The sequence below is a fragment of the Lygodium microphyllum genome, chromosome 19 (assembly GCF_053477565.2).
Source record: "Lygodium microphyllum isolate KBCC chromosome 19, Lygodium_microphyllum_v1.1.10, whole genome shotgun sequence".
Lineage (NCBI taxonomy): Eukaryota > Viridiplantae > Streptophyta > Polypodiopsida > Schizaeales > Lygodiaceae > Lygodium > Lygodium microphyllum.
The window spans coordinates 15,760,211-15,779,949 of NC_141153.1; the positions used below are offsets into that span (position 1 = coordinate 15,760,211).

General features: G+C 41.1%; 1 protein-coding gene across 1 annotated transcript in view; it reads left to right on the plus strand.

Moving 5' to 3' along the window:
- The window catches only part of LOC148019599 (PX domain-containing protein EREL1-like), a 31,419-nt gene extending 13,307 nt beyond the window's left edge, over window positions 1-18,112 (plus strand). The window contains exons 6-10 of the mRNA XM_087699603.1: window positions 14,372-15,084; window positions 15,170-15,334; window positions 15,419-15,661; window positions 15,835-16,053; window positions 17,140-18,112. Coding sequence (XP_087555729.1) covers window positions 14,372-15,084; window positions 15,170-15,334; window positions 15,419-15,661; window positions 15,835-16,053; window positions 17,140-17,448 — 1,649 coding nt within the window. The 3' untranslated portion in view covers window positions 17,449-18,112. The remainder of the gene's footprint in view (window positions 1-14,371; window positions 15,085-15,169; window positions 15,335-15,418; window positions 15,662-15,834; window positions 16,054-17,139) is intronic.
- The last annotated feature ends 1,627 nt before the right edge of the window (window positions 18,113-19,739 follow it).

Genomic DNA, 19,739 nt, shown 5'->3' on the forward strand with positions numbered 1-19,739 from the left:
ATGCATAGGACTGTCCAATTTTGCCAAAATAAAGAAATTTCAGCATAACCCCCAAATTTTACCAAGTGTTGATGTCCAAATTGTGCGGAATTCAACTTGCATGTACATAAAATGACCAAATGTTGCACAAATTTTGCCCAAATTGCAAAAGCCCCAAATTGCACGGGGTCCAATGTGCCTCAATGTTGAGAAATTGGGTTAATTTCAGCCCAATTTGTGCATGTACATTAAAAGCCCCAAATGTCGGGGACAAATGTCACAAATTCCTGCAATTTTTGAGACAAATTGTCTTGTCCTGCATCACAATCCCCAAATCCGGGAAAAGCCCCAAATTTTTGGGCCAAGATTGCATAGTTTTCAGTGAAATTGACTCATCCAAGAAAAAAAAATCTCACTTGCATTCAATGTCAGCAATTTTTGGTCCAGAGAACATTGCAATGTGTGTCAGGCACAAATTTGGAAAAACCCCCAAATTTCAAGGCACAGATTTGCACTCTGTGCTTGTAGGTGTGAACACCCAGCAAAGAGGGTAAAAAAAGAAGTAAAAAAGAAAAAAGAAAAAAAGGCCGTTGACTTGCTGCTCGTCGTCTGTGCAGCCCGGTCATTTGTCTCCATTGCGTGCGAGCCCGACGTCGTGTCGCGCAGCAGTCGCCTCTAGTTGTCCGTGCTTCACGCCCGTTGTCCCATCGCGTGGTCTTCCGTCAGCGCATCCGTGCAGCCCGCTAGTCATTCGTCAGATACAGTCATCGTCCGTGAGCCTGGTCCGTCGTGATTGCTGCTGCCCTTCAAACTTTTGCACTAGTTGATTGCTACTGCCCTTCACGTTTCTGCACCAGTCGACTGTCTCCTTTGCTCACAAGCCTGCCTGTTTGTGACAACTCCTGCTCGCCTGTGACAACTCCTGCTCATCGAGTCCACCTGGGACTCCTGCAACACTTGAGAGCCGTCTCTTGCTAGCTCTGATACCAGTTTGTAGGGACCGATTAGGCACAGAGATCAAGGCAGAGAGTCGTTACTTGCTGTGAGAGATAGAGAGAGTGCGAGAGAGCAGAGTAGAGAGTGAGCATGTTTCTTTGGTACAATGACGAGTGTACCTTCAGGTTTTTCACACACACACACACACACACACACACACACACACACACACACACGAAAGTACAATGTGCTAAGGGTGTGTTCACACCTGTGCACATATAAAAGGCACGATGGTCTTTTATTTTCAACAGTTGGAGTCATCTCATTGACCGCTATGCGGCTCAAGATTGCACTCCATGTGTCAATCTCGATTCTGAGCTTCAAGAGTTCTCCATTAAGAAAGGGAATGGTCTGAAAGTCAAGTTGGTTGCATATTGGCGATTACTCATTAGGTTTGCTATTATTGGCTTCCTGAAGTCAAAGGACGATCAGGTCACATTTTTCTTAAATAAGTTGCCCGACAAATACTTCCATTTTATCTAGCATATTATCTCACTACCTAGATTGCCGATCTTCTACGAGTTTGAGTATTAGTTCTTGCGTTTTATGAGGCTGCACGATCAAGTCCATAAGAAATCCTCCACACACATCCATTCAGAGAGGCTAGGATTGGTTGCCTTTTCTTTGGAAGGGAAAACCAATAGTGGCAAGAACTCGCATGATGTGAAGGCAAGCCAAAACAAGGGTGGCAACACTTCCTCCAACGGAAACAAAGAAACACGAACCCTTTGGCAGCAAATTCCTAACAAAAATAGGTTTTTTATACACTGCTAGAGATCGGGCCATATGGATGAGGAGTGTCGTACCAAGGTTCAAGGTCTTCCTAATAGAAAACCACATCAAATTGTTAAGACTATCTTTTGGTTGGCCAGTCTAGTGGGGCTACGCCTCCCGCTATTGCGCCATCTACTCCCTCTATGTAATAAAGCAATTTTCATGTTGCTTTAATTAGGAAATTAGCCTAGTTTGGATTGGAGTAAAAAGGCAAGAGGGTGCCAATGTAAAATATCTTTTGATCTTTTTGCCATTTTAAAGCAATACATGCTTTAAGGTTCCTTCCTCCCACCATCTAAGAGGGTGGATGCTCTTAGCCACCAAGATATGGGGTGCATACCATGTCCCACCTTGACATGAGGTGAGTATTCATGTTGCAACTTACATCTATGATTCTCAGCCTTCCATGGTAATACTATTTCATGCCTAGCTACCTTCGCTATGGCTTCCTTGCAAATATGGTGTATTTCTTGTATTTCTTTGCAAGTATGGTGTAATTCATAAATTTCTAGTTATTTGACTTGCTGTGAGAACTAGTGTATTACATTGGTATCAGAGCATGGATTTGATCCATGTGGCAAGTCATTTTCATGGTGGATCTAGTCACAACATGGTTACAAGGTAATCGGGAGACCAAAATTTGGTCACAGGTCTTACATAGTTTAAACTGTGACTAGCGGAAGTGTTGTTCAGCAATTCAGGACCAAGTTGGTGGATTTTGAAGAAGTCTGGAAGGAAAAATGGTGGGCTCAAGGCCATTTTAGGAGGTTGTGGTCCATTTGGAAGTCATTTTGGAGTCTTCTTGGACAAAAGAATAACCTACAGTGACTAAATGATGTAAAAGAAGAGTTACTTTTGAGAAGCAAACTTTCTCTCTTCTCTTCTCAAGCTTTTCTCCAAGAATCCATGGCTTCTACTGCTTCTATCTTCTCTCAATGGTTTTTACTTCCTAATGAGACACCAAAGCTTGATTCTTCATGTATTAAGCTTCCTAAAGAGTAGACATATGCCTTGATTAAGGCAACTTTCGTTTTGAGGTACATGAGGCTGAGCTTGTGTTGTTTACGCTGATCTGATCTTCTCCTCCTCCACGAAAATCTGCAGTCAATATAAGCTTTGGCTAGACATGAAATGAGCACAGATCCAACATTTGTCAAGAATACTATCACAGCAGTTAGTATTTCCATTGGAGCAGCAACCTCTCTCTCATTCAAGATTCTGTTGAATAAGACCAATGGTCCTGTTCGGATGAGGTACATATAGATCCAGGCTCCAAGGAGGCCACAGAGTGAAAAGCGATATAGGATTCGATATGAGGCTGAATGCAACCACGATAGTCAGTAGCAGAGTGTAGTTAACACAGAAATAGCCCCCGTTCTTTCTGTTTCCTGGTGCCAGTTCGTGAAGGAGGGCAAACAGCTTCTTGCCGTTCCTCCATAGCTTTTCTTACGGTTAGGCTGTCCTCTGTCTGTGTCTAGGACTTAGGGTTAGGGCTTAGCTTTAGGAAGTCCAGGTTCCGTCCTCTTCTTCGTTCCATGTGGTTTCCTCTCTCCATTTTTTTCCTCCTCTTTTGAGGACTCGCCATGGCCTTTGCAGATGTGGAGTTCCGTTGCTTCGTCGGTGGCTTGGTCTGGGCTACTGATGACCACAGCCTTGCGTGACGTGTTCCGTCCTTATGGTGAAGTTTTGGAGTCCAAGGTTATCAATGACCATGAAACCAGAAGATCCATGATAGCTAGACTATCATCAACTGCATACAGAATACGTTGAATAGCTATGACCACCGGCACGTGCTCCCTCATGCTTAGCTTACGCTTGTTGTTGAAGGAATAGATTCTACAAAATAGCTTCTGTGGATGTTAGTTGCCAGTTTCAAGCTAGATTAGGCAGTTTCAAAAGTGAAGCCCTTGCCATCGAAGTCAGGAAGCGGTTCCGATCACTAGCTGCAAGATTGATTCGTGATGGTGCTCCTCCTTTAGACGAAATCAATGCCGTCTTCCTGCTTGCATTTTTACCTCCTCTGCAAGCTTCTCTTCTTTCCCTATTTGCGAAGGTCTTGCTGAGCTTTATGTGAATGAAGAACAGTGGTCAAAAACATCACAGATGCTGAGTGGAATCGATATGGAATCTGACATAAAGATGATGGATGATGCATACAAGCTCTCCAAATGTGTGAAGATTGGCTTCATTCCTAGTAAACAACAGCAAAGATGAGGGCCTGATTCTTCAATACAAGGTGGATGAAGAAGAACTGCAGCAGTGACCTGGACCAATCTTGCTGTGAGCTGCACCATTCTTGAGCAGCAGTGATAGAAGTCGAGAGGAAATACAAAAAAAGGACATTACAGCACCAACAGCTGAATCAGGGATTGAAGTTCCTTGAAATATGATTGGAATATTTTCAAGGAGTTTTCCTAATTGCTGACGATACTCAGTAATTGATACAACAAGCCCTGCCTTTAATGGTGTATAAACATCTTGAACATCAGGCATGACAAGCATTGATGGTTGTTGCAAAGCTTGGTGAAAATTGTAGTAGTGTACAGTATTATCAAAAGTAGTGATGCCAATCTTTGTATGAGGACTATCAGGAATATCTCTAAGCACTCTTTGCACAGCATTGGTCTGATTTGAGCTAAGGTTGCTAGCCAGCTTAGTTGGAGAAGCAGGAACCTCTGTTCTTTTAAGTTGTCCTTGGTGCTCTAACACATTGAGGCTACTATCAGAAAATTGGTTTGAGTGGTAGTTTCTGGACAGTATAGGTACCATCAAAGGGGGATTATCAAGGTCAAAAGATGCAAGCATCAGGGCATGGCAAGCTGGTGATGGGATGGATGGTCCTTCCTCTTTCTGTTCCTGTTTCTTGTTCTTCTCTGAGTGCAGTATGCCTTGATCTGTATTTGCAATGATTGAATGATGCAATCTATTTTAGCCCTATGCTTAGAAAGGGTTGTACTTTGGAGTATGCAGTGGGGTTGATAGGACATAAATGTTCATTGGCATTCTTATGGACAATGGGTATCATTAGCAGTGAATCTTGACTTGGTTTCATATTGTCTATCTCTTTAGTTTTCACATAAGCAAGAATTGCTTCAATCTTGGATATTGTAGGGGATGTTTCCACCTACTTCAACATTCTACAACTCCCTCCTACTCACTGAAGTGACTTGGTATTGGGTATTAGCTCAAATTGGATAAGAAGTTCCAAAAACATTTGCAACAGAGCATAAACAGGGTGCAGTCCAAACAGAGACAGATTTGGAAAAATTGCTACAGAAATTAGTAGCATCATTCCAACGATAAACGGACAATTGGAATTGTTATTAGACATCATAAGCTTGGATTGGAGCTAACAAATGCTTCATTTGGATACATATTTCTCAAGTTAGAGCCTATTTTGTTCCAATAGCTCACTAGCAGTTTACTGTTGACAGTTCTGGGAATTCCTAAACAGAGAGAGGTATTGCTGCTCCTAAATTCAAACCAGGGTTTCTACTTGATGTTAGACATCCTAAGCTCTAGGTCAAGCTATCATACACGTAATTTGAACTCATATTTTTCAAGATAGAGTTGATTTTGTACCAGCAAGTCACTATGGATAGCATGTACCATAGGGATGACAGACATGAAAATTTTGATGGTTGCATGGAAAATCATGCATGTCTTGGGTCTTATGGACAACATGGTGCTTGTACCTTATGTAGCAATGTTGGGCACCATCAAACTCATGCATGTGGAGACTTTAATGCAAGTAGAAGTAATGTCTATGAACAGCATATGTCGGGATCAGTTGCTACCCCAATGATTGGTTGTGGATTCGATTATGGTGGCATGATTAGACATGAATATGCAGCACAAGATGGAATGTATGGGCATAGTTCTTATAAGCAGTTGCAATCAAATGCTCCTATAGAAATTCAGGTCCCTATGCATAGACAAGAAGTATAAGAGCATGCCTATGTTATGGATACTTCTTCTTCTCAGCCACAAAGGATTGGAAATGCTTATGTGCAGCCTTATGCAATAAGCCATGGACAACAAGTGTTTTATCATCAGCCACAAAGGATTGGAAATGCTTATGTGCAGCCTTATGCAATAAACCATGGACAGCAAGCTCATGGTTATGGTTATCATTTGATAGATGGGGAAAATGTCCATCAATTTTCTTTCAGTGGTGTACATGACATCTACTTGTCAAGTCGTATCTTGGATATCATAACTTCCAAGGCCTATGTTATAAATGCAATGAGAAGAATACTCTTGGGCATGACAACGTATGCAAGGCAAAGCATATTAATGTATTAGTTGTTCTGGAGTTCCATACTCCTTATGGCATTAGAAGAAAGCTTATTCCTCATCAACAACTGATGGAAATGCAAAGGCAGCTGATATGCTACAAGTGTAATGAGCATTGGTCACCTCATCATGAGGGTTATTGCAGGAATAAACATTTTGCTATATCTCTTGTCTTGGAAGACCCAATGGAAGATGTATATGTGGGGCAAGGACATGATAGTCATGGGCAGCAAGAAGATGATGCCTATGCTGAAAATTAGGCTGAAGATGTGATTGGGCAGCAAGGGCAAATTGCTCTAAATGCCATACATGTAACACATGTAGTTGATGAGCAATCATGTATAGAAGAACAAGAAGAAGAAAATGTTTTTAGTGACCAAGATGAAGAACCAAGAGATGCAGTTGTAAATGAAGAACAAGAGCGTATATATGTCAGTGAGGATCAAGAGGACTATGCAATCAACCAAGATGATGCATATGACAATGAATCTAATGTTGAAGATGAAAGGGCTGAAGAAGATTCAATTGACCAAACAAGCATTGAGGATATGGAATCATTACATGATTATTTTCAGCAGCTCATACCTCATGCAGATGATGACTTTCAGCACCTATTGATTATGATAATGATTCGGTAGGCTTTCTTCATGATTATGGGGATGATACCTTGCATTATGGAGGTGTTGACGATAATGTTGTTGATCTTTCATTCCCATATGATCCAGGGATTTACATGAATGCATCTATGGATTATGGACGGGATTTATCACATCCTTTTGATCCTGGAGGTGATAATAACTTTTATACAGAATACCTCACTTATGAAAGCTTTGATGATGGTTTTTCATTTTATTCAGGTGAGGTTAGCAGTGCTTTGATGGATGACAACCATTTTTTGGGGATTCTTTATGATCCGGGTTGAGTTTGGGATAATTTCATGTGTCTTGGAACAAGAGATAGCTTATTGTCTAGAAATTCTGTGATGAATTAGATTGCTTTGACGCAATAAAAAATATGGGTTTGAGGGTATAGGTTGATGCCTTGGGTTACATATTTCATATCTACATCTCAAACACTGAATTTGGACATTTCAGTCCAAAGTTATGGGTCATTTACTATCACTACCCTGTTCAAGACATCATTCTAGATTTTCACTGTTTTGAGCTTACTTTGGAGATTCTTCTCAATGGCAGATTATCTTCTTCAATGGACAACTTCAACAAGGATATTCAACATTGGTCTCTCATTTCTTCACACTTATCATTCATTTGTCCTTTCACCCTTCAAAGTTTTGAGGACAAAACTTTTGGACAGGGATGGATTGTAATAAAGCAATTTTCATGTTGCTTTAATTAGGAAATTAGCCTAGTTTGGACTAAAGTATAAAAGGTAAGAGGGTGCCAATGTAAATCATCCTTTGATCTTTTTGCCATTTCAAAGCAATACATGCTTTGAGGTTCCTTCCTCTCACCATCTAAGAGGGTGGATGCTCTTAGCCACTAAGATATGGGGTGCATACCATGTCCCACCTTGACATGAGGTGAGTATTCATGTTGCAACTTACATCTATGATTCTCAGCCTTCCATGGCAATACTATTTCATGTCTAGCTACCTTGGCTATGGCTTCCTTGCAAACATGGTGTATTTCTTATATTTCTTTGCAAGTATGGTGTAATTCATAAATTTCTAGTTATTTGACTTTTTGTGAGAACTAGTGTATTACACTCTATCCCAATGGCTACTGGATATGTGGCACGTGGACAGCCTCAGCAACCTATCTCCTTTACTACTCTTGGAGGATTGTTTGATTGGTCTGCGAGTAACTCACCTATTGCACTTTACGCATCCATTCCTAGGGCATCCACTACATCTTCTAGGATCACTTTTCCACCTCACCATACGTGATGGTGCCACACACTTAGGCTTTTTCTTTTTAGACTTCCGATGTATACTTACATACTCATTGCATTGCACTTAGCTTTGCTTTATTTTATTTTATTTTTAGTTTTATTTTTTGGAACATCTCACTACTCATCTTTGTGCTTGTAAATTTTCTCTCATTTGCAGGATTTTGTATTTCAGTGCAAGGCTAACATGTAGGCTTGCACCAGTCCTTCCTGACTTGGAGAGAGGAGATGGGCGTCGTTCCTTTCATGGTTCCATCTACTTGGAGTTTTGCTATTCTACAAGCATGAAGGCTTTCCCTCCTACAGTGGATTGTGCTTTTATCATCTTTGTACTAGGGCACTTGGGAGAAGCGAATAATTTCGCCATGAGACACTGTCTAAGTAGCACCTGCTGCATGAGCGTTCTTCGGTATATAGCATACTATGCATTCCATTGTGTAGAGCACCACTGGACGGATCCTATGCCATTTTCACTGGCGGATTACACCACCATTCTTTTTCACATGATACTTCACTACCTTTTCCTCATCGTTGACATCCTTGAGTGGTTGGGTAAGCTTGTATTGTTTTTGATTTGTTGGGTGTACCATTTCTACTCTCGTCTTCTGGGTCACTATTACTTAATTTGCCACCACCCCTAAAATTAACTTTTCACCAAAAACCAAAAAAAGCTCAATGTGGTTCCATTTGTCCTTGTAGGGCTTGGTAGGCCACTAGGCAGCCGATGAGCACGCTTTATCTGATACCTTGTTCTCTGTGGGGTGACTACTTGGACTCCCTCCGTAAGATAATCATTGCCTCTGTAGTCTTGGTAGGCCATTGGGCAGCCGATGTGTATCTTTTGTTTGATGCCCTGGCTGCTTTGGGATAGGACGCCTTGGTAAGATAATCATTGCCTCTGTAGTCTTGGTAGGCCATTGGGCAGCCAACGTGCACCCTTTGTTCAATGCCGTGGCTACTTTGGGATAGGATGTCTTGGGTAAACATTGCAGGCCTTCCCTTTTAGGCTTAGTTTTGGGTTTGAGAGGGGATGTTGAGCTAAAACATGCTTTACAGCTGATTAGCATTTTTAAATAGCTCCAAAACATGCTTAATTAATGAAAAACACAAATTTGGTGCTTGGCTCGAGAGAGTTTCAGTGGTCTCCCAAAACCCTACTTTTTAGGGACTCCCTTCAACATCTATAAATATACAGGCTGTCCACCATTTAGCCTAATCCTTTTGTGTAGGTTTCTCACCCTGTTGTGTAGATTTCAGCCACTAGACACCTACTATCTACTGTCCAACCATCATCAATTGCAGCCCATCACTATCCAGTCCTAGGTGGCCTGTTTTCAGCCATCACCCTACTTTTGGAGATCTCCATTTGTTGTGTTATTATAGCACTTGATCAGCTTTCATTTTCAGCATCTAGTGTCAAGTGACAGGTTGTTGTTAGCTCTCCCACTAGGTGATTGTCGTAGTACTTGCGTTTTTGCTGTCCAGCAGGCCGTCTACATCAGCAAATACCTCTCCTGTTGCCACCTCAATGCCTTGACACTCTGGTGATCAGTGTTTGATATTTCCCACAACACTCCGATTGGTGGTCACAACACTCGGGATCTATCTCCGGTGGACGTCACTCTCCGACATTGCATTGCTTTGTCCTTAGGTATTTTGTACACTCTTACATTCATTTACATCATTCTTTCACTTTAGAGTTTCTTCTCTCTATGTTTATTTCTATGTTTGAGTTTTGAGTTTAGGGTTTTAGTTTTGCTTGTCTTGTCTAAGTCTTTGTTAGTTGTACATGGTGTGTTTCCTCAGTGCAAACTCTAGCATATCTTCAGAGAACCAAGTTTACAATATGATAAAATACTAATATGAAAGTACCACAATGTATGTACATGTGGTCACTAAGTGTGAATCTGCTAAGGAAAGAAAAGATGGCACAATGAATGTGCCATAACCAAGGGTGGACTATGTGGGTGCAGTCTAGTTGTAGAATCACTGGGGTAAGTCCGTGCGAAAAGGTTGGTGAGCTTGTAAAGCCCCTCCTCTTGTGTATTTATCCAAAGAATAGAACATGTAGAAGAGTGCTCAACTATCACAACATCTTGTGTAAAGGCTGCGCAAGTATCTAGCTATGTGAAACTGTAGATAGAAAGAAGGTTAAAACCTAAATCTGGTAGATAAAGAACTTTGGCAGATGAAACTTGCCTATATTTGTGAAATAGAAGAGTTGATACTGATGGTGAAGACAGAATCCTCTTTGAAACATATATCTTAAAGCCAATCTTGTCAGAAGGTCATATGTGAAGAGGCCCCACTGTCAACGAGCCATGGCTTCTTCTTAGTGGAAGAAGTAAGTGCTGTATCTTCAACCTTAAACAAATGAACAAAGATAGACTTAGTAGCAGCAGCGGTAGCTTTTGAGTCCTTAGAACATTTCTTTGGCTTTAAATGGGGTAACTTTTACCAATACTTCTCCTTTGGACAACTGCCCTTCCTACAATGTGGCACCTAGGCTTGGGACTTTTTCTCATCCTTCTTTTCATCCTTCTTCTTATTGTTGTTTGCCTTTTAGTCCCCCTCCTTGTTTTCTGTATGTATGAACAAGGGTAGCATCTTGTAGACTCATAAAATGAAAGGACCTAGCTCGAGAATTAAGCTGATTCCATGCAGAATCAAGGGGAGTAGTTCGACTCGTCAAGTTGATATTCTTTGGGTAAGGAAGGTAGAACCGACACTTGTAGAAAAATACGAGGGCTAGAAGGATATGCCCTATGTGAGACATGTAAAGAATCAGTAGGAGGAGAAAGTTGCTCCGATCTTTGAGACATGTTATAGTTATGCTGTCATGAAGATGTGAATTTTTATTGCTTTGATTAGCGTTTGATTAAAAGTTAATCAAATGTGCTAATGTCACTCGTTCATGTGAGGTGCTAGTTAATTATTTTATAGTGTGGGACCCAAGACCTCGAGATATCATCATTTTTTATGCGTGACTTGCCTCTCTCACAAGAATTCCCCTAGTATTTGACACTCCTCTTACCATAAGTGATGGGACCTGAAATGGGCCGGCACTAGCTATAGCACTAGCCGGGCCTCATGCTCATGACATACAAACACTCTCACGGCCTCGCGGACTAGGAGCATCAATCTAATGCTAAAGGACAAACTGCCCTAAAGCTTAATTTATGCGTTTATAGTTTATAGTCCAACGTTTTCCTTAAACTCCTCAAAGGGAGAAGCCAAAGTACATAGGCATAATGCCTCGTCACACACACATATGGGAGGCACTCCACCAACTAATAGTCGGAGCCCCGCTGCAGCTCTCCTACATCGCAGGGATTGGCCCTTTGATGCACTGCTAAACATATAACACAAACGAGCACAAACTCCTCTCAAGGTACCAATATTTTACGTTCCAAGATGTACCATTCCTCACCACAATTTCCCCCTTAGGACCCAACGACTAACCTACAACAAGTTATGCCTGACAGGTACTAGGTGGTATCCAGTGTCAGATTCGGGCTTAGACCAATTTATTGGCTACTAATGTTAGTGGTGACATTAGAGACTAGGTATTAATTAATTAATTAATGCAACTCTAAGGGTTAATAACTACTCAGGGATACTTGCAAGACAAATTGACCTAGCCAATTTAATTATTGATTGGTGGAATTACTTTTTTGAGCACTATAATAATTATTAAATTAATATTTTAAAAATTAATTTAATAAGCTGGATAATGTTAGAAAATTGGATTAGAAGGCTACTACTTGGCAAAACTTGGCTATACAAGTGGAATAAACGTCTTTAGGGGCTGGTGGAAGTCTATTTTAGCCTTGTGAGAGAGACGGAGATTGTTAGAGAGCAAGGAGAGGCTGCTTATGTGATTTGCGGCCACCAAGGATTAGTCCTACAACATGTGACAGCAGTTTGGAGCCCTCTAGGCACAAGTGACAGCAGCCCAAGGTTCTTTTTGGTGCAAATGACAACATATAGGAGGGGGCAAGAGTCTTTTTGATAGTCCTAAGCTGTAGGTGGCAGCTTCCATGACTGTTTGAGCAGGGCAACAGTAGCTTTTCAGCGTTTCTTGCAATGAAACTTTGAAATTTCTCTCTTTACAGCATTCTCTCTCATTCCCCAGCCATCCCTTAAGTTATCTCAGCATTTTTTGGCAGTTTGAGAATTGTGGGGTAGGTAGGGTACTTTAGTGATGGCACTAGTTTCCATGCTACGGTGGGTTAGGGACCACATATGGGGATATAGGAGTTAGGACACAACTCATCATCATATGTAGCAACCAATGGGTGGTGTGCAAGGCCCAATGTATCCAATTGATCTTTTGGATAGGCATGCTATGGAGCAGTCTGCTGATTGGTGGCATTTAAAGCAGTGGCTGCTGCATTAAATGTAGTGAAAGACAGCCGCTAGCCTCTAGCTGGGAGCCTCCTTCAGTGTAAAACCAGTTTGGGCAGTGTAAAATCGGAATGCAAACGAACTAGTTCACTTGGCAGCAAGTGTGAACACGCTAAAAACAGTCCCAAACTAAAACACACACTAATGCAAGGCTCGAAATTGTGAAGAGCCCCTTATCTCCATCAAACTCTAACAGAGCTCACAACCAGGAGATGAGAGGTGCATTTCAGTTTTTGCCACATTGCAGCTTGGGCGGCATTCACATCATGGGTGTCTAGTTTTGAGTTGTCACCAATGTACTGGACAGCAGCTTGGCTAGATTTGATGGCTGCAGCAGGCTGGTCATATTTTGTGATAGTAGGGCAGCCTGTTCACCGTGTTCTTGTTTATGTAAGGAAGCCACATTCAGTCTTCTCATCACTCCGGCAGCCTTTCGCCTCAGCTGTCATGTTCTCTCTTACATCATCCTCATCATTTGCCACCAGTCTAGTGCACTCATTTACGTGGTACGTGTGCAGGAATTGACTGTTCACATCCTTGCACTGTATTCAGATCAGAGTGTTTTCCTTCAGATTTCTTCTTCTCTCATATTCTAGAGCATTCTGTACATTTTCATTCATTTATTCATTCACTATTCAGTTATCTTCATTTTGCATTTTTTCGTTTTTGTGTTAGTATTTGAGTTCAAAGTGTTTCAGTCATGGTTGTACATTGTGTTTTCCTTTGCAAAACCTTGTGTATCTCCTTGGGAATACAACAAAGATTGTGAAGACCACCAATGCATGTATCTCCATGGGGAATACAACCTAGGTTGTGAGTGTCACCAAAGTGATGATTGAGACTGTGAAGACCAATGTTCTGATTGTGAGGACCCTGAAGAACAGTGTGAAGACTGCGGAGATTGGAAGGATCATGTTATGGATCAAAATGTGGGCTGTGACTGGTCTCTTTCCCATCCTCTATCCCTTCATCTTAGCTTTCCCCCTTCACCTTTCACATCCTCTATTTTGTGGATGGCCATCACTGCAAAGTTTGTGTAGGTGTCTGTCCTCCCCAACCTCTTGGAGAAAGACAAGTTGGATAGATCAAATTGGGCCATTTCGTCTTGCAAGATCAAGTACATCTTTAACTCATTTGATCTCTGGGACTTTTCTTGCAAAATTGAGTACATCTTCAACTCATTTGATCTCTGGGACTTTGTCTGTGTTCCTATGACCTGTTGTTGAGTGGCCAAAATTTGCCTCTTAATTGTCATATTTTTCTAGCGTTTTCAGCTCATTAAAACAGTCCCGAAAAGACATTTTACCATTTTGTACATGCAGTGGCTGAAGGTAGCAACTTGGAAATTTGGTTGAACAGGTCGATTTGTGCTCTAGGGAATCAACAGTTACCGCTTGAAAATTTAAACAGCTTACATATGGGCAGGTATTCAGAATTTTCCAAAGGCCTCAACTTGACAGACATTAGATCCAAGCAATGTCCATGCCTTAGAGGAACAAGCCATATAAAATCCAATTTTTTGCACTCATCTCCAGTATCTTACGAACCTTGCAGTTTTCCGCTCATAGCTGAATAAGTCATGGGAGATGGATCTTTTCCCATGACAAATCTGATTAGACCAACAGTGTGAACAAATCTGTACTCCAGAAAATTGTTCTTGGCCTGAATTGTGAGTTTGGGTGCATAGTGACTTGTAACTGAAAACTCATCAACACATGAGCTAGAATGATCTTGCTGACCTATTCCTGCAGCTATGTGGGAGACAGTGCCTTAGCAAGCCACCTATTGGACAGCTTGCTTCCTGTATTTCTGCTGATTGTCATACTTGTAATATTTAGAGACATTATTCAATGCTAAGTGATTGTTACCAAGATTTACTCACAGGTATTCATAATTCAATAGAAGTGATTGAAAGGAATAAATAATGGTGGAGTTTTTTTGTTTTGAACATGCTTTTGTGTTAGTCAAATGATGGTACAGTTCTTTTCCCTTTGAAAATATTTGTATGCAGCTATGCAGGTAATGAAAGAAGCACGGCTGTCTACACCTCCCACTGAACCAGGCCTGAATTCTGAGCTCTCATCGGCAGAGAGAAGCTCATCAGTTGCTTCTGAAATAATGAGTGAAACTAGCGATACTCCAAGAGTGTCCTCGTTAGTAGTTTCAGATTTAGAAAGTGAAACTCTTGGACGGGAACAACAGACAGAGAGGCTAAAGGAAGTGAGCCATGATGCTCACGATCCACATCCACCAGTGGGAAGGAATCAAGGAAATACAATTCTTCAAGCTTCATCTAGGGACGCTGGCCTTACTGTGGGCCAAGACAGTCATGGACCAAATGATGATAATGCAGATAATTTGCAACCTGTGCACTTAAGCAAAGAGGTGGCAAATGCTTGGCATGCGAGAAGGCCCTCTCTTGAAAGTGTTGGGAGTGAGATTTCTGGAAGAGGAAGTGAATTTTCTCTAGCGGCTACTGGTGATGGACATTCAGAGAATTTTTCATGGGACAACATGAACAGCAGTGTCTCAGAGAACCTGTCCTCCCTGTGTACAGAAGTTCTGAAAGGTGTACAGGCGACTCTGCCAGCTGATCAGAGGGGGAATGTAAGAAGAGTCCTAGCAAATCTTCAAAGAAGGATGAACATGGCCAAAGTCGATATGGAGGATTTAATAATTCGTCTGAATCAGGAGACTGCTGTTAAGGAATTTCTTGCAGCAAAGGTACTTGTCTTTATCAGCCTGAGCTAGGGTTGACTATAAAAAGTTTTGTTCAGTCCTGAACAATTGTGTGTGGTTTGCCTTGAAGGTTCGGGATTTAGAAGGGGAGGTTGACAGCACAAGGCGGAAGAGCAAGGAGATGCTACATCGGGCAATGTCCATGGAACAAGAAACACTGAACAACCTACAGTGGGAGCTAGAAGAAGCTCGATCAGCCCTGCTCAATGCAGACGAGCAGGCACGTGTGCAACAGGTATGTGACCATAGATCTACTGCACGTTGAGACTTCATATCTACTATTCTCCTGAAAGGAGAATTATACATTTCTGTACTTTAGGAAGCCAGGCTTCAGGCAGAAGAAAAACAAAAAATAGCTGAGACTGAGAAAGGAAAAGCAGATCAGGAGGTCATAGAGCTCAAGGAGAAGCTTGAAAGTCTGCAAAAAGAAAGAGACATTGCTGAAGCTAAATCAAAGGCTGAGATGAAGGTTCTTGCTCGGGAAATCAAGGCTCTGAGAAAATCTCAGCCAGAACTTAAAGAGGAACTAGAGGTGGCCCTGAAAGACAAGGCAAAACTAGAGGTAATCAGGGTTTACTATTCGCTTTGAAGGTATTGCATTGTCTGGGTTGAGTTTACCTGGATGATGCATGTGAGGTCATGCAGTGCCGCACAACAAGATAGTGCATTTTATTGTTTCTTGCTTATAAGGTTTGTGTGAATGGTAATGGAGCCTTTCCTGTTATGAATTTCTAGGCTTTGATTCAGAACAACAGACAATGGCAAGAACAACATAGGGTAGACAGAGCAAAGTTTTTACATGAAGTTGGAACTCTCCGTAAAAGACTGCAAGAATGCAGTGTGGAGTTTTTGGCAAAGCAAGAAGATAAGTCGATTTCAAAAAGTGCTGCTCTTACAGATGTAATGGATCTCTTGATGACATCTGACAACCGCATTGGGATGCTGGCAGCAGAGGTGTGTTATTTGAATGATAAAATATTTATGATTGTTTGCTTGCCTTGTAATATGGGCAGGGTAGACATAGTATATGCATAAGTAGAGCCATCTTTCAATTTCTCAATTGGGCCTGGGTTTTTCTTGAGAATTGGAGAATCTACTCCCTTAGCAGGTCATCATGTTTCAAATGTACATGCAGCACACGCTCACGATCATGTTTACAGTTACAATCAAACTGCTCTTAACAACACTTTTCACACCCTTAACCCACCCACTACACAAGACTGACACACACCCACCTAAATCCACACACACCCAGAACCAATCCTGAGTTGGTACTATGCCACGAGACAATTTGTGGCTGGATCGGTTCATACAAAGAGGAGACAAAGTCCAGGGTAGCAATACCACTTAGGAACATTGGTTTTATGACATATAACCCACCAAGCACGCTATGGGCTTTGATGACATATTCTAACCACTTGGGCTACTGGAATTTTTTCTAGCCTCCCCCTCAGCATAGCAATTTTGTAGAACTATGAAGTATCCTTTTACACTGATGACATCCTGTACAGACCGTTCATGGAGTCCAGTGTTCTATATAATTCAGAATCACATTTAGGAGGGACTTCAGGCCATCTCCACTTAAGAGCTGAACTAGAGTCGTGGTGGTCATTTTGGGTTTGGAACCATTGTTTGGCATTTTTTTCTCTTAATCTCTCTGGAGTCATGAATGACATCTTACACAGGCCTTCACTGAACATAAGCAACTTTATCTTCCAGATCAATGCATAGCAGGTGTAAGCACCTCTACTATCAATCTGCAAAGTGAAGAGACATTACTACAATATTGACTGTTGTTTGTATTGCTGGATGTTTTGCAGCTTTGTTATTACTCAAATTATTAATAATACTTAATGGATATTTTTGTTTGAGCTTCGCATATTGAAGATGGACGGAGTGATGATATGCCTAGACATAAAAGGTTATGGTGCATGAAAGATAGCTTTAAATGCATGATGTTAGATCTGCTAAAACTTCTCTGGCTTTTGTAAGTAAATGCCTCTCATTATCTTGGAGTAAGGAGAAATGAGTGCTGTGTAGGCACAACTCTTGGCAGAGGAAAAGGGAGAAGCAAAAATGCCCCTACAGTCTTTTCAAAGAGACGATTTACCAAATGGTCGTTCTGCTAGCAGTGAACCAAAAACGTGGAACAGCCATGATGAGGATCCGGGGAGTGAAGCTGCTGTCAGGAAAATGCTGTCAGAAATATTTATGGATAATATCCAGTTGTACAAAGTTGTCAATTCCATGACTTTGAATGCCACTGTTATGGATGCAAAGCAGGATAAAGCTGGACCAGAAGATGCTCCAGTGAAAAAAAGTTTGAGTGTTTTGAACAGGTTCTTGTAATTTTTGTGTCATATTATTGGCTGGCAAGCTCATCCTGGAAAGCATTGACACAGAGCACCGTAAATATAAGGGGAGAAGATCCAGGAAAGTGAAGCATACTTGTGCAACGCAGAGACACACACACAGGCTCACATACAAAGGTACAATTCTCTGTTAGGGAATTTAAGTGTTTCATCAAGATATCTTAAGAGAGAATTTGCGCGCCTTGTCTTCTGCAAGCATCTGAAAGTGGATGGACACAACAGCTCAAGCTCAAGTGCTTGATTGATTTTACGATCCAGCTCCTGAAAGCCACAACTCTATTTTGGGGCCACTTTATTGTCAATATTTGGCTGAGGCTGCAACATAGATATGCCCACCTTTCAGGAAAGGCTGAAATGTTCATATAGGAATTGTCTGAAGTTATGTAAACAAACCTGTAACATGATGTGGACTTTCATACCTATCTGGACGACGTTAGCAAAGCATCTCAAAGTCATGCTTCTTAATTGCAAGGTACATCATGTACCAAAAAATTCAAGTGTTACTAGATGGTCTGAGCGACCATCTGGATGTAAACAATAAAACAATAGACTGCCTCCTATCTCAGTCACCCTCTGAGTAGTGTATCAGCCTACAATTTTGAGTAGTGTGCTATCTTTTCAACATGATTCAACTTTAGATTCTTCTTGTAACATCTGATGTAGTCGAGCTGTAAATATGTCAAGTCAGTTTGAGGGACTGAATGACATTGGTTCCCTCAAAATTTATCATACTAACTTTACTGACTTTCAATAATTGCCCAAGTCCTCTTGAGTTGAGTTGTTACTCGTGTGGTGTGAAGGTGTGCACTGCCTTTGAAGTATCAATAGTTTCAATATTGTATGAACATGTGCTTGCATGCACAGTCAAAAAAACGTGCTCACAAAATGTATGATGAAGTGGGGTCAGTATCTTACCTTGAAGGTGAACGATTTTTGTGCGCGTAGGAACAGGGGATGATTTAGCTTTCAAATGGTACACTACCTGTTGGGATGTGGGGTGGTTTGTGTACACACGTTGCCATGCTAGTACTTGGTGTTTGTTGTATGTGGCACCCATCATCTACACTGATGGGCACCTGTTAGGATCAAATTCATGTGCTTGTGAAGCAAGCAAGTGATTTGAAAGTGCCCAAAACTCAGCGTCAAAATTTGTAACGACGGATGAACTGAAGTTTTGAAGTAATTAGAAATATAACACGTGTGCATTTGTACATGTAATTACAAGTGGGTGAAATGGATAATGTGGAGGCCCACCACCTAGACACCAGAAATTAAGCAGCTTCACTGCAACCTATTTAATATGTTGTTGTTCTATATGGGACCGATGTACTATCCAGCATAAACATCATGCAGCTGCACCTTTTTTCCAGCAATAACCTACATGTATGTGAAGTAGATGTATAAAACGAGTGAAGATGAGGCTGACTGAGCTATTGTCCAAACCAACCATGCAGAATTACTTCAATTGATTTTATGTGGCTGTTCATGAGTCGAGTCAATCCAAGAATAATCTACATAACCTAATGTTGGATATATAATCAGCAGCTGTACGAAATCTACACTTGGTCCGGTGAAACCACCAGTTTGAATGCTTGAATTTTTCTTATCAATAGTGGTGGAAAATGGAAAATAGTGAACTTGATCAATGTCAAAATAGATGTTAGCAAGATTAATCAATGCCATAAAATTGTAGTTGTCATTCTATGATCGTTCTGGGTACCTTGATAACGTTGAGCAGGATTTCCAGTGACCTCCTATGGTATGATTGCCTATAATCTTGTACAAGTTGAGAAGTAATGTGAGGATGGTTCTTAATAGCTTACCAACGTCCTTAAAAGTAACCAAGGAATGCTTTTAGGAGTGCATGTGAGATGCATGCAAAACCATAAAATACAAGTGACTCTTAGTACAATGTCTACGAGCCAAACTTGCAATCCTCTTGGTGAGAAGACTACAAGGCAAAACACCAACCGATCCTATTAATACGAACTAAATGGCTTCATCTTGGTGATCTTACTTGGTTTCGCTTTGAGTTGTATAATTGTGATTCACATTTTAGTTCCCTTTGAAACATTTTAATTGCTTCAGTTCTTCAACGTTGTATTGTTTAACTTCAAATTCCAAAGTTGCTTGAATATTACCTTGTTTGATGATGTATCAAAGTGTTACCCAATAGTACCCTTGGTTTTTCAATATTAACCTTACTTTAGTCTCTAGCATATATGACACTTCACATTCTTGACATTGTATATCATCTAGTTCCTTTTG